Genomic DNA, 16,081 nt, shown 5'->3' on the forward strand with positions numbered 1-16,081 from the left:
AGAGCTTCATATTTTAAAAGTAATGGGTTTGTATAAAAAAAATTAAATTTTGTTTTCAAAATATCAGTTGTTTTATCAAAAACTAACACTACAGCCCAAAATCTGTCAGCAAATTTGCAAATTACAGACACTTTCATTTTTTGTTCAAACAACAAAAAAAGTGGCTGCCAATAAGAAGATTGATAATTTAAGCAAGGTCAGTGATCAGGAAGTCAATAAGAAAAGTTGAAGATATGGATGAAGGAGGAAGAAGACCTGTTGTAAGTTCAAGTAAATTAAGGAAAGGGGGCATAGATGAGGCCACTGACCAGAAGGAAAGTGCACATGACAGAAGAGTGTGAAGACAACTCATTTCACATCTCTACCCCATGAAGGGAAAATCTCAAGTAAAAAAGTTCATGGTGATGAATATGAGGATGATTTGAAAGACAAAGAGATTCTTGAACTAACCTTTCTTCTAATTCATCACTCAATTCTTCCTCAATTTCTTTTCCTTTGGCCTTGGCTTCTTCATTGTTATTTTTGACCGAGTTCAAGAGGTTAACTACAATCAAATGGAAAAAACTCTTTTTCTTTGAGCAGGCTGAATGGAGCTTCGGGAAAAAGGATTTGTATATGCCTCTCTTGGTGCTAGCCACCATGGTACTGCCTGAAATGGGCTTCTCACTGGATATACTTGCTACACCAGGTTTTGATTTTTCTGTATGATAAATGACAAAAATCATTTAAAATAAACAATACATTAAGTAAACACCAAATCAAACTCTGAAAGGGAAAAAATCATTTGCAGAAGGAAAACAGAGTATATTATTCTTGGCAAAACATAAAATTCTCTCAAACAACACTTATAGTTACTGTCAAAAAGATGCACACCCTAATGGTACGTAAGGTAACAATTACAAACAAAATGATGAGTTACCAGAGTTCCAACAATATTTTAACATTTATTCTAACATAAACTTGGCATACAAGGTTCAACATACACTTCATATTTCTCTGATGCAGCCTGATGGACATGGATTAAATAAACCAGCATATGCATCACTATTCAAGTAGCAAAATTACAATCTTTTTAAACTTAAAATATATTCTTTCATACATACTCTTCAATCATACAGAGCTCTCATTCAATGAAGAAATGTCCCCTGAAATGTATATTCATGTTTTGTAGAAGGAAGCAGAATAGCAAAAAGTGACTGTTCACACATAAAATGCATTCAACTTATCAGTAGGTTATAAGTACCCTAACTGATTCACACAGACTGAATGTGACACAGCAGAAACTAGCACAAGAGATATATGTAAACATATGATTTGTTGTAGAAATGAAAAGTTTCATGAGAAACCCATCAATTGTCCAGAGTGCATATATCAATTCAAGTCTATGGTCAAGCAGTACAGATAAAAAACTTGGCTTCTCAAATAAGGCACCTAAGTTCCTCATTTCAAGCTTAAAGAAACCATTATTTCTTAAACATAATGCCATTCCTAGGAAAAAAGGGATGTCAACTTCCCATACACCCTGTTATAAATGTGTGCCATGAGGTCCTAGTTGTGAAGATTTATGGCAGGCATTATAACTTGTACTTTATGTAAAAAATATATGAATCATGTAAAAAATATATGAATCACACAATAAAAATTATAAAAACAAATGAACTCACAATTGAAAAAAAAAGTAATCTGTAGATATTTAAACAAAACTGAAATAAACTAAACCTGTCAGAGGTGGTTATTAATACATTTTTTCACAAAACACTGAAACAAGGGATTAAATTATTGATGAGAAGATATGAATTGAAATAAACATAAATGAAAAAAAATTATCCTAGAAGCTCACACAATTGGAACAACCTGATGTAGTGTTGGCAACAAAAGACAAGAGAAGCAATAAAAAGGATGGTTGCTAATTCCTATGGGTTGAAGGCATGCTTGCATAAACATTTACTTTAGCTATTCTGCTTCTGTCTACAATATATAAGAATACAAACATCTAGGGCTCTGTAAACTGACAGGCCTCCCAAGAAACATCTCCAGTTCCACATATGCTACAAGAAAAATTTTGATATGCAAAATGGAGATAGCAGTGACAAAATGTCACAAAATAAAACAGTATGCTCCAAAAACCATAAACCTTTTATTTCATATGTGCTATAATGCCCAAAATGATGCAATTTTAACCAGTAAGTCATTAATGACGAAAAATTTGGGGTCATAAATATCTCCAACTAGAGAACTTAATCTTCTTTATTCATTGTATCACAAAAATCACTGCTATTTTGTGAACTGGCTACAGGAAAGTAACAGGAGAGGCTTGTATGAGGAAATCCCAGTAACATAAACTAGATAATAGGCCTCCAGGAAAAGAACAATTCCAGTCTATATGGAAAGAGCTTTACATTTTAAATTATGTATCCATACAATATGCATACCTCTTAATTCATTTATGTTAAGTTGCAGCATTATTACATGGGCAGTAATATGCAGCTTTTCAATATACTATGGCCCCAGGTGGAGCCTTAAGAGCTTTGATGTTATTGGTCCTCCAGGCCATCCCTATGAGTTAAGAATGTTAACTCAGTGTCTAGTTAAACTATATGTATTAATAATAATTGATATTATAAGCCCTTTTTTAACAACTCTAATCAGGCAAGAAAACTGAAAAGATGAATGTGAACTCCTACTTAAGGAAGTACTACAACTGAGGCACCTGTGGCTCCATACAATCCTAGACAGCATTCACTGCGCAGATACTGTAAGCAATAATTCTTGACGTAGTTATAATTTTAACAGTAGTATATATGCAGTACTACTACATATACTTAACTTAAACAGGAAGTAACAGGAATAACACAACTTTATGCTCTAATAAGACTGGAAATATATAAAGCTAATGAGCAACAAAATCAAATGCCACATCTCTTTCTCTCTCAATTAGAATTTGATGTGTCCATGGAACATCCATCATGCCACCTAAATATCTTTAAAGATAATTTTACTGGCTTTGTACAAATTCGCTGCCAATGAACAGAGGAAGGGTAGTCAGCACTGGAACTTATTACTTTTACTGTCAAAAAATAGTTTAATAAGGTCACTGACATAAACTTTTAAACTTTCCAAGGACCTGGCCTAAGGATTGAGTACTACATTACTAGAACCAAAAACCCCAAATCTGAGGTAGTAGTGACAAGAATGACAAAATGATTAAGACAGTCCCTTTTAGTGAAGAGTGCTCACCAGAGAAGAAACCTTCAGATTTCTTTCACCTACTGGTAATTCTACACAATACTGCTCTGTAGACAAGAGGTTTGTACATTTTATGGATGCTAAATTGAAATAACTGAAAATGTCTCACAGCTCCTTTCTTAAATATATTACATTTTGGAACTGAGTCAAATGAAGCTGACCACAGGTAATATAAGTAACCCATTCAAGCTAACTATATAATTTAAGCTAGCTGCTCTTTACATGATTGAACGTCTAGGCTCCCGTAACAATATGATCTATTATTATTAACTTATTACAATATGTTTCCATAAATCATGAAATTTATCTAATACACTCTTTCAGAGTTGATAAAATTATTTACATTAATCCTCATTGCTGACTATTAATGTTTCAGTAAATTTTTAAGGCAAGTGACACCCTGAATGAAACTCTTCAAAATTGAGGGTTCACTTAAAAACACTACAATATTATTTTTAACCCGTGCTTACCAAAATACAAATAAAAACAAACCAACAATAAAAATACTAACTTTCAACTGAGTTTGAGGCTGCTACATCCTTATAAGTCTGGTCCCCTGTTTCTGCCTGCTCTTTCGTTTTCTTTACACGATCCTTTCCCTTAGCTGTTAAAATATACACAAAAAAAATACATACACTGTTCTTTAAACAATCCTAATTGATTAAAATGTTAATTTCACGGCAATGAGGGATTTTCAGATATAAAAGTACAGTACTTACTATGGTCACAATGACCATACAAATTCACACCACCATGTTACAACTATTCTTCTTATAGTAATTGAATATAAATTCATATAGAATACACGTGCAAGCAAGCTTCCACAGAATAAAATGCCCATTTGTGAAAAATAAAGTTACATACATTCAAAGTCAATCAGTGTAATGGAAAGTTTCAATCACAACCCCTTTGTACTTTCAGTGCTCTAAAAATCATATCAAGGCAAACTAAAAATTTCTGATTAGGAGTTCCATATACCTCAAAAGAGTATAACCTTAATAAATTGTTAAACCATATTTACCTAGACTTTCACCTGGTGTTTTACTTGTAAGTTGTGAAGGTCTCCAAGAATGCAGAGAGTTCTCTTCACCAAAACTGAACATAAGATCTGGGTCAGATGGACTGAACTCAACTCGGAAAACTCTGCTGGTATGCCCTCCATAATTAACTAATGCTTGACCTGAAAAGAGTTGAAATTAAAGCATTCAGACGGATCAAATTAAGAAAATGCATATCATTTACTTACACGTTAAATAAGTTTTGTTCCTGAAACTCAAGCAATAAACATAACTGCCCTTAATTACAGTTATTCTCTGTTATATCAACTCAATTAGAAAATAACTTCTGATCAAAATAAAAGAACTCATTTTCAATTCACTTATATTTGTGCATCTATATATAAATTCCAAGCTCTTTTTCAAGAGAATACAAACAGTAGAATGTCACACTTCCAAGAACAGCATGAATGCTACTAGTTGTGGAAGTATGGACTATCAAACTAGTTGACTGATTAGTTCAGAGGACTCAATCAGTGAACACACTGTAAGGGAAGCACTCACCGTTGAAATGAGGAGTTTGTATTACAAAAACATATTTTTCAAAACTGCATTTGTTTCAGATGAATTTACTTTTAAATAGTCAGAAAAGCCGACTTGAGGAAAATATTCAACAGGATCCAATTGAAACCAGGCTTTAACATCAAACTTTTCAAAAGTTTCCAGGCATCTCTAGGCGCCACCATCCAAGATGACTTTAACAAAGTTGTGATTAAAATATAAATGAGACTGACAAAATCCTTATTGCATGACCCTTTACTTTCATCCTGGTGGCCATTTCAACTGGAATGTCTTCATAGGACTTCAAAACAACTTACTTTCCAAGCCTTTCATGACATTTCTTACCTCCATTGGCCTCCCATTGCCTTGGGGTTGGTAGAGATACACTCCGACACCTACAACTGTTCTACTTTTCATTTTTATATACTACTTTCCACAGGTCAGCATGGGGTTTCACTGTAATGTGAGAGTTCTCCAAGCCTGTCTTTGATGGATGGGTCCTTTGGCCTTCTACCCCACAACTGTTCTAGCATGTGAATCGTCAATATTGGTCTGTGGTGGAGAATATTTTGTCTGGGCTATGGATAGACTACCTTGGACTTGTACTCTAGCATCCTTCAAAAATTTCCCTTGCTCAAGACTAGGGATCTGAACTTTGTGCTCCTTTGTCTGCCAGTTTTTTCGAGAGCTTTTCCCTTGTGCTATCATTCTTAATACCATGGATTTACCTTCTTAGCAGCCTATCATGGCAAGACTTGTTCTTGCCTGAGGCATGGGGATACTGCAGCCATCTCTCTTCCTCACATTTCTTTATCAGACAACTGGCTGAGGGTGTTTTACCTGAATTCAATGCTTTACGCCCCTACACCAGTGTAGTTTTCTTCTTATGTAGACCCATTACTCATGGGCATTCACAATTTCTGGATATCCTTCCACTCCAAATCATGATACAAAAGTGCTCCTTTTTGGCCTGTTCTTGTCCACTTCTCATCTTTCCTTCTGATAGACTTCAGGTAGCCATGTCCACCTTCTGGGACTCATTTGCTCCACCCTAGCCACCTTGTTCCAAACCCAGCTGCCTAATCCTATGTTGAGCAAATTGGCAACCCCCTCGAGTACTGGTCAACCAAATCCCTCTCCCAGCCTGCACTATCTTTGTGCCAATGGCATTCACCTTTTGAGTAAAGGTAACCCCAGACATTACAGCCTCTTCATTAGTAGCACCTATCTGTCCTAGGTGACAACAGTCTAGTTTCATCATTCTTCCTCCAAGAAAGTAACAGTTGAGATTTAACATGTTTTCAAAGGGGTCTTGAAGTCTTTAAGAAGAGAAAAGCAAATATATCTTCTTATAACTCAGAGAATAGAAAGATAGCCTATGCTTCTGGCTAACATGGCTCCCCATGTTTTCCTCCTGAGGGTGTTGGCATTAGTGGCATACTGAGCTTGCAGTATAGAAGATAATAAAATGTAGAATTTGGGCCAGAGGCCAAGTGCTGGAACCTATGAGGTCATTCAGCACTGAAACTAAAATTGATAGTAAAAAGGTTTGAAAGGTGTAACAGGAGGAAACCCTCGCAGTTGCACTATGAAACAATATTGTTAGGAGAGTGGAAAGTAAGATGGAAGAAAGAGATTATGAATGGAGGTACAGTAATAGGAATGAAAGGGGTTACAGCTAGGGGCAAAGGGACAATGCAAAGAACCTCAAGTAATGTCTACAGTGCACCACATGAGGTGCACTGATGGCACTACCCACCTATTTGGTGAGCTTAAAGTATAGACATTTTGGTATCTTTCTGTCTGGGTCTTGATGAGAACCTCTGACACCACTCAGGTCTCATCACACCTGTAAGTAAGTATTAAACCATTAAGGAGTTAGTGAGACCCTTCCCTACTGCATTCAGCCCTTCCAGGGCTGAATGCAAAAATTCAAGTCTACCCTCTGACTATTCTGAAGAGGCATAATGCCAGCCAGAAAATGGCAGTAAATGGTGATAATACATCAGGTCTCCCTAAAAATGCGAGTTTCTTCAGCAGATTTAGCATGATGGAAAGCAGTATCTATTCTGGATGACATTCAGGTCCTCATGACAAAAGTCCTGTTAGTCACAGATGCCTCCAACCAGGGCTGGGGAACTTAAGATAATTCCAGTTTTGCCCCAGGGTCTCTGAACATCATCACCGACCCCAAGCAGAAACTAGGTTATCCCACTGGAATGGTCTCTCATTGCAGTATTCAAGGCAATACAGTAGTTACAGGAAACACTGACTGAAGACCTTTTAGCAACACCTAAAACCACAACCTGGCCCTGTATTGCTCCTGCAGCCAGACCTAGAAGTATGGGGGCCATGTATATTAACTATCACTTTATGAGTGTACTGATCATGGCCTAATGATTTAATGATTGTCTGTCACTAATAAAATTAACATTACTTTCATGTTCATTATTACAGTGCTTTTTTTCATTGTTAATTGTTGAGGGGATGCATATTTTATATTATAGCCTAATAAGGGTATATTCGCAAACTTTTGTGTGTAAAGTAATGGCTAATGCTCTTATGTATAATATATGCTAGCCTAACTTTGGAGTGCTGTACTTGGAAAATCTGGATTTTGCACAAAATACATAATATGCTCACTTTTATATTTTTGTAAAAAATGACATTTTTAATTTATTTGTCTTTTTCATAGCTAACAAACCTACAGTCTTAAATGAAGGATAAATCTTCTAGTGCTAGCTTCAGTTTATAATTTTTCTCTTTATTTACAAGTCTTAAAAGTATTACTTCAAGCATTTCATTACTTCATTTTTTTTATTTCGTCTCTGTTTCCCCTTGTAATACTTTAATCCATTTTGCATTTCAAAAACCTACTTTCTTCTCTTTGTTGTATTAGATTGCAAAGCAATATTTTTTCATGTCGCAAATCATGGCTAACACAGAGGGGAAAAAGCTCACCTGTGTTTGCATTCCACAACTGCACTGTGTGATCATAAGATGCTGAGGCAAGAACATCTGGGTTATGAGGTGACCAGGCCAACCAAACTACACGTGATTCATGTCCACATAACTCTCGAGTTGCTTGGGTCAAGATTTCAACTTCACATGGTGCTCCTGTTTATAAAGAAAATACTTATAAAATGCTTGCATCTGATCTTATACTAAATACTTAACATTTTCATAAAATTAAATTCAATCTTCAGATTATCATTATAACATTCAATCTTTTTTGTTTTTTAGCTTAAAATTTACTGTTTTACATATCTAATTGTCTTAGGACACATGCTAGAAAAGTTAATCAAAATTGTAATACTGTATTGGTATTTTTTTCAATGTGCTGATATGGGAGACGAAAATCCCTTGTAAACACATGCCTTTGTGTGCTGAAATGACATTTTCATAATAAAATAAAGTTGTATATATACTTACCAAGTAATTACATAGCTATTAGTTTCATTTATTCGCAGTAGCTTAAATTCAAATTTCGCGGTAGCGACACCAATGTTCTGTGTGGGTGACTAATCTCGCCCCCTAACGAGATAGTTAGGAACAACTTAGCAGAGAATCCTAAGTCTGTTTGTGCTTTTGTCCATCAGAGGGGAGGAGGGAGGGCTCCGATCATGTAATTACTTGGTAAGTATATATAAAACTTTATTTTATTATAGAAATGTCATTTTTATATAAGTAACTTACCAAGTAATTACATAGCTGAATCTCACATTGACAGGAGGTGGGAAACATGGACACATTCTACTCTAAAACATTAAGTCATGCAATGAATTAGAAATAGAAAGTGTTAGCACTGAAAACAATGCTTGTCGTTCCTTGTTAGTTAAGAGAGCCTGCAGTATAAACTACCTCTGGTTGGTGCTCTACTTAACCTGTTGCAGCATGGCAGTAAAGGCGAGGGTTGCCTCTACTGAAGGGGGAGCTTTGTAGTGGAGGAGTACTTGAATTGCTACCAAAGCATCAGTGGAAGTTATGCAGTCAAGGAATTATCCGATGGCTAGCAGAACTTTAAAGGTGCCTTTGCCCTGGGCACAGTACCGTAATAAAAACAACCAGATTATGTTGTCACCTACACTGAAGTAAGACCTAAACCCCTCCACTAAGAGTGCCGGGTGGTCCAGGTACATTGTATCCTGGCCGGCTCCCCAAATTTCGACACTTCACTACAAGGCGAATAGGCATTAGGAGAAAATCCTACGCTTCCTTCTGTGATACCATGCCAGTAACTAAAAATCGCAAGGTACTGCCAAATTTATAAAACAGTTTAAACTCCTTCAAAATAGAAACGAAGAACAATCATACCACCAGTAGGTTGATTGTTGAAGTGATGTAAGGGATATATAGCGTTTGAAAGTTGATGAGGTAGAGGCTGTTCTGACATCTTTAGCTTTCACTAGGAGGAGGAAAATGCTTCTCTTAAATCTGAACACGTCTCAGAAGACAAAATCCATTAGGATAAAGGGCATGATGTTTTAATCAGAGAGCGAGATACGCTCTTGTCCTAACTCCCTGGATTATGGACGGCCTGAGACTACTGGCTTTTAGGCAATACTATACCATCCAACTGGGCAGAGTTCTCTAAATTCCTCCTCAGGGCCAGTGAGCGCTATGGCTCTCTGAGTTCTAGTCAGAGGAAGAAAGTAGTTCTTGCCATTACACCATAGGTTCTGGATGACCTTTGAACCTGAACATTCAACTGGATAAAAAACTTTAGTCTTTCTCAGAGCTAGTGAGCGCTACTGGGTGCTCAGAGTGAAAACTGACGTCATAGTCAAAGCTGGTGCAAGGCTATTGTTAGCGCCAAGAGAGCAGGGTGCCAGATGAGCTTGGGTGTTGTCTGGCGTTCCTGGAAGACAAGGATGTCCATGAAATTCCTAGGGGAAAAGAAAAAATGGATCCATGTCTTGGATGGGTTCCTGTCCTTGACTAAAATCTAAGGAGAAATGAGCAAACCACTTCTTCCTTGCTTGGGCGTGTCAAGAACTTCAAAGGAGATTAAGATATCGATGCCAACGAACTAGGTCTCCATGTTTATACATGAGTTATGCACAGATTTGTCTGTATACTCAAACATTATTTGAGACTTACGGAGATATAGGATATCATTATCGGCCCTGTAGCAAACGCAACGGTTACGTTTTTATTACGCTACTCAATATATATGGAAGCAAATGCAAAGTTTACTATATCACATTACTCTGCAACACTTTACATTATTACATTACTCGTCATAGCGAATGCAAAGTTTACTTTATTACGTTACTTGGCAACACTTTACATTATCACATTACTTGTCGTAGCAAATGCAAAGTTTACTTTATTATGTTATTCAGCAACACTTTACATTATTACATTACTTCGTCATACAGTTGAGTAAAACCGAAGATGTAATTTCACTACTGTAGCCTAGGAAAAATCAGTTCAGTAAAGAACGTAAATATCGGTTTCAGCAATGAAGCAATGTTTACAATATAGTACGCCACTCGGCAATGTAGTTAAACAATTAACTGCAATTTTCACTGTAACAGTAAACCACCATATTTGTGTTCTCATGATTCGTGGACTCACGCATTTGCAGGTTTCTCTGTGGAACATATCTACCCATTATTTGCAGAAAATTCGCCCATCCGCGGTATTTTTCACTGAGAAATATTCACTAATTACTGTATTTCCATATAATTTTCATGAATAAATGGACTTTTTATGATAACACTATTATAATACTCAAGTATAAGCATTTTTACAGGATTTTTCTTGTGTTTAAACTATCAAAATGGGCAGTTCTTAGTGTTTTTAGAGGAGTTTTAAGTATTTGTGGATTTTAGCTATTCACGTGCGCGGGGAGGGGAGTTACGCATCCCCACGAATACGGGGGTTCACTGTACAAGACTCCATTTAGTAACAACAAAACAGGGAAAAAACTTATCCTGAAAGTTTTCGTCTGAAGCTACTCAACTTTCGGTTTGAACACCAAAGTCCGGTTAATAACGGGCAAAAAAAAGAAAAGCTGCTGCCGACACCTGATGTTAACACCAGACATCGCAGAAACAGACTGAGGATTCTGTGCTAAGTCGTTCCTAACTATCTCGTTAGGGGGCGAGACTAGTCACCTACACAGAACATTGGTGTTGCTACCGCAAAATTTGAATTTAAGCTACTGCGAATAAACGAAACTAATAGCCAAGTAATTACTTGGTAAGTTACTTATATAAAAGTATATATTGTATTTCCATCAAGTGGTGTTCTGTACCTCAACGCTATATCTTACTAATGCAGTCAACCCCCAGTATTCGCGGGGAATAGGGACCACAAACACCCGCGAATAGCTAAGATCTGCGAATACTTGACATCCCCCTCTAAAAATGCTTATAACTGGCTATTTAAATAGTTCAAAAACCACAACCCCCCCTCTAAAAACATTTATAACTACTTATTTTAATAGTTCAGATACCAAATATATACCTTGAACTATTATCCTACACAGAATATACCTTAATTAGCATCTAAAACACTGCGATATGATTTCAAAGTCATAATACAGCATTACCCTTTAAAATATATGGCTTACAGATAAGTGTAAAAACTATTCAAGTTACCCCTATTTTCAAGTACATCCATTTTCTCTCATAAGTATTGATGCAGTCCCATTTTCTTTATACAGTACATGGGGAAACACTGGGAAGTTAAGTACTGTGCACAATACCTTAATATTTAATATGCACTGAAAAATAAATACTGTACATTTTATTGATAGTTTGCTGTGCTTATTTCAATATTAATATTTGAAAATTATTAAACCATTTTTTTATCATAAGAAATATATTTAGTCATGAAAATAACATGAAAATAATGTAATTAGTGAATATTTCTCGAAGAAAAAATCTGCGAATTGCCGTATTTTTTTTTAATAATTAGGTAATAAGGTCCACAAAAATCCGCAAACAGGTGAAGCCGTGAATCCTGGACTGTGAACAGGTGTGGGTCGACTGTATTTCTGTATGAATAATTCACGATATGTAACTAAATACTTCTAAAATTTTATCTTGCTGATATTCCTTTTCAAATAAGATGTAATAAATTTTTCATTTGAAAGCAATATTTACCTAGCTGCACTAAAAAGTGATGTGTTACTGAGCTACAAGTTGCAGAAATTAGTAATTAATCCTATGACAAAGAGACTCAAAACATATGCCAACTACACCTCACAATATATCTTACTTTCACAGTGTGCACTGAGATCAAAGATACACACTCGACTCTCACTGGAGCCAACAGCAACCACATAGGAGGAAGAGGAGTTTGCAGGTGGCTGCCAGAGAATATGTTGAATTGCTTTTCTCAATGCATGCAATGATACACACAACTTCAGGTCTGCTGCAGAATAAACACGTACCTGTCTAAAGAAAAAATTTTAAAAATCAAGCAATGTAAATAGTAATACCACTGAATGGAAACAATTAATACATGGCAAATGCTCCCCTAATGAGACACTCCCCCTACTCAAAATGATTATGAAGAAAACCTTCTGAAGGTGGCCTCATGAAAGATTTCAAGCCACCACTAGGTCCTAAGCCCTGGTCCTTGTATTTTGATAGTTGTGTTTAATTCGTCCTTTCCCATGTATCTGTAAACTTGATGTTACAAATAACAATTACACTGTATTTCTCTGTTCTTCCCCTAGACTGCTTCCTGTCATCAATTATCTACTTCATAATCTCATATCTGTTTATTTAATAATTCAATAAGTTATTTGAATTTTCACTTTAATTTCACTTACTACTGTAAGTGAAATTAAAGTGAAAGGCTTTGTCATTGAATTCCTTAACAATAGAAATAACAATAATGGAATTGTAAATGTGATAACAGATACAAGTACATACTATGTACTTGCATCTATTATCGCATTTACAAATCCATTATTATTACTACTATTGTTAAGGAATTCAATAACAAAGCCTTTTCATGTCAAAGGGAATGGATTTAAAGTAAAATAAGACAACAATCACTATTTCATTTCTTTTCAGTTGCTGAGTTTATTAATGATAAAGCCAAAGTTTTAGAGCCACTTTGTGCTCTGTCACAATCGTCTCATCAGCAAAAAGTTTACTCGTCTTCTTCTATCTAACATATCTGAGCTATCTGGATTGTATGGCCCTTTCATCCTAAAATATTTATTACACTGTAAATGAGCAACTTCTGGTTTCTTTTCTTTCTTTGACCATAGACATAAACATTCTTTCCATCAACTTTTACATTCTCTTTAAAGGACCAGACCTTCCTAAAAGACAGTCACCAATCTTTTCAATGAACATCATTATTTCAATACATCTATATCCAATCACTGCATTTCTTATTCTGTTATCTTCCTTGCTCCACATCATCTTTTGATTAATGAACCTTCATTCCTATTAGAATACTGAAATATGGATGTAAATGTTTGGGTAAAAAAGAAGAGATGGTTCAACAATCCTTTCATATATTTTATATTGTCTCCCTAGATATTCTCCATCTATACAAAACCTGTAGTTTTTCTTTAAGCCCTCTTCCTGCATTAAGAACACTGATTTAAATTTTCTTCCAAATATCTTACTGTCTGGGAAAAAAATTAATTTTTGTATAAAAATCCACTACTTATAGTCCATTCTATTAACTACAAAAATGAGGTTCCCTTAAAAAATTCCTAGAGAGCTACTTGCAATAGAACTATACTGTACTGCTCAGGTACAGCTGCTCTATCAGTTCCTGGTTATCAAATCAGCCTTATTCTTCATTCGTGACATCTTAAGCAGCAAGAACCTAGGACAAAGATGTGAACAAATTTGTAAAGGAAATGGGTATGAGAGAATTTCTTTCTTTTTTAACAATTCACAAGAAACCCATTACTCATCCCTAAATCTCATTTAGGTGAGGATACCTGAAAAGAACGTCATATTTCAACAAAGGGATCTGGCCTCCCCATGTGCCAATCAAGTTCTTCCTACAAAAGCAAATTAAGTATTTCACAATATTACAATTCTTGAAAGCATGAGATCTCAAATCCAGAGGAAAAAATGATTTCTTGGGAATGAAAAGTCATGACTTAACAAAGCTGCATCAAGACCCGACAAAAATCTACACACTTTTAAAGAATTAAACTCATCCAATCATCACACAGATCATTACGGTTGTTCCTAATCAGAAGCTTACTAAGCATGAGAAAGTAGAGAGGTTCAAGGGTACTGAATGAACCAAAGACCCTGTGTGAGACTCGAGGCTCAAAAGGAAGCAAGAGAAATGCACCTGAGGGTATTCATATTAGTCACCACCCTGCTTACGAACATTCAAGTTACGAGCATTCATAAATACAAACAGACAAGGTCACAAGTTCAAATTTTTCTCTGTGCACTTCTGCTAATGAGAATGTTTGCAAAGAACAGAAGAACATGAGGAAGAAGAGAACTGTTCCTTTAACTTCTTTCCTCATTATCCTGAGTATTCTTGTGATTAACTACCATGTATTCTTCTTACAATTAAGAGAAAACTCCTTCACACTTGTAAAATATTCCCACTTATTTCTGTCTTCCTGATTTAACCCATTCTGTAATGAATTCCCATTTCCCATATTTCCTCTCCCCAAAGAAATGTTTAGTATATAGTCAATAGTTGGCCGTGTGCACTGTTTACTTTATGATCTTCCAATGTCAGATGCTGCTCCTGCGAATTTCTCTCCAAGTTCATAACTCAAAGCATGGAATGAATGTTGCATGAACCTATATTTTATCTTCTTTTTACCTTTCTAGCATCCAAAGTCATTCTTTATAATACTGCATGATTTAAAAATGCGGTGAAAATTGTATAATCTATGACTCCCGAGTTAACTTGGGAATGTAAACATCAACAAAAGTTATGCACTATATATTAAAAACCAACTTATGAACAATTCAAGATATGAACAGCCATCTGGAATGTAACTTGTTTGAAAGTAGGGTAAAGATTGTATAGCAAGGCTTACTTTTATCATTTCTGATCCTGATTTCTCACAGAAGGAAGACTTTTTAGTGTCACAAAAGATATAATTAAATAAGGAAACCCTTTTAGAAAAACACTGAAGTCTAGGGATACTTGTGAAAAATTAACCTGACCACTGATGCACAAAGAAACAACCAACTGACTGCTAGTCAGCCAAGGTTCCAAAAGGCACATACTGTATACAAATCTACCTTTCTGGTGCCATTTTCTTTGACTGGGATGAAGTGCCTGGGGGAAATTGTTGACCATGAACAAGTAATGAGTCTCTTATACAGAAAATAGGTTATAGATAATCTGTTTTGCCATAATTCATAGAAGAACACTGGCATTATTAATGGACAAAAAGTCTTATTGATGCAACTAACTCCAGACACACATTCTATGCAATCCCATATGATCTGCAAGAACCCAAATATTTTAAGATCAATTTCATACATATGTCACTACTTTGACTATTTTTCTAATAAGATAAGACCTGCATGGTCTCTATTTGTTTAGTACCAGACCACAACTACACTACAAAGATAATACAAGGTATTAACCATGACATAAGACAATAAAAAATATGGTACAAGAAATTAAAAAACTACTTTGTCTTTTAACTATAATACCGTATATTTTCGTGTATAAGATGACCTTTAGATAAGACGAGGTAAAAAATTATGACAAATTTTCACGAATTTATCTCATATCTGTAGTAGAAGATGATTGCTAAATTCCAAAACCATCTGTGTATAGGCTAGCTTTTGCAACAACAGGTATCTTATGAAATATTGGTTATGTAAAGATGATGCTATTACAAATGCTGTGTTACTGTATCCTTAGAAATTCAAAATACCATATATACTCATGTATTATGCAACTTTTGAAGACCTAATTTTGAAGTTAATTTTAAGGGGATTGCATCATACATGAAATATAAAATTACTGTATGTAATATTCATATATTAGTATCGTATTATAAAATACAAACATAACAAATATACATCTTTTCCTTGGATCTTTTAACAAGTTATGCTTTACTTCACTGTATCCAGTATTACTGTACGTATTTGCATATTACTAATTGTATTATAAAATAAAAACATAGCGATCATGCGCCATCTGCATAGTTTAGGTTTTCGTGAACGTGGACAACGATAACTTCCGGGAATTTTTGTTTTGGCATCAACTCAATTTCTCTTTAAAGATAACCATGGGAGGTGGTTTCGTCCCATTTGCCATGCTACTGGGCATGAAAGAAAATAGTAAAATGTGTT

General features: G+C 35.4%; 1 protein-coding gene across 4 annotated transcripts in view; it reads right to left on the reverse strand.

Moving 5' to 3' along the window:
- LOC136839274 (gem-associated protein 5-like) overlaps nucleotides 1–16,081 on the reverse strand; it is a 76,324-nt gene that overhangs the window by 14,046 nt on the left and 46,197 nt on the right. For all 4 annotated transcript variants that reach the window (XM_067105073.1, XM_067105074.1, XM_067105075.1 and 1 more), the window contains exons 13-17: nucleotides 12,033–12,211; nucleotides 7,764–7,919; nucleotides 4,268–4,426; nucleotides 3,758–3,850; nucleotides 451–700 (exon numbers count right to left, since the gene is read on the reverse strand). In XM_067105073.1, coding sequence (XP_066961174.1) covers nucleotides 451–700; nucleotides 3,758–3,850; nucleotides 4,268–4,426; nucleotides 7,764–7,919; nucleotides 12,033–12,211 — 837 coding nt within the window. The remainder of the gene's footprint in view (nucleotides 1–450; nucleotides 701–3,757; nucleotides 3,851–4,267; nucleotides 4,427–7,763; nucleotides 7,920–12,032; nucleotides 12,212–16,081) is intronic.

The sequence above is a fragment of the Macrobrachium rosenbergii genome, chromosome 6 (genome assembly GCF_040412425.1).
Source record: "Macrobrachium rosenbergii isolate ZJJX-2024 chromosome 6, ASM4041242v1, whole genome shotgun sequence".
Lineage (NCBI taxonomy): Eukaryota > Metazoa > Arthropoda > Malacostraca > Decapoda > Palaemonidae > Macrobrachium > Macrobrachium rosenbergii.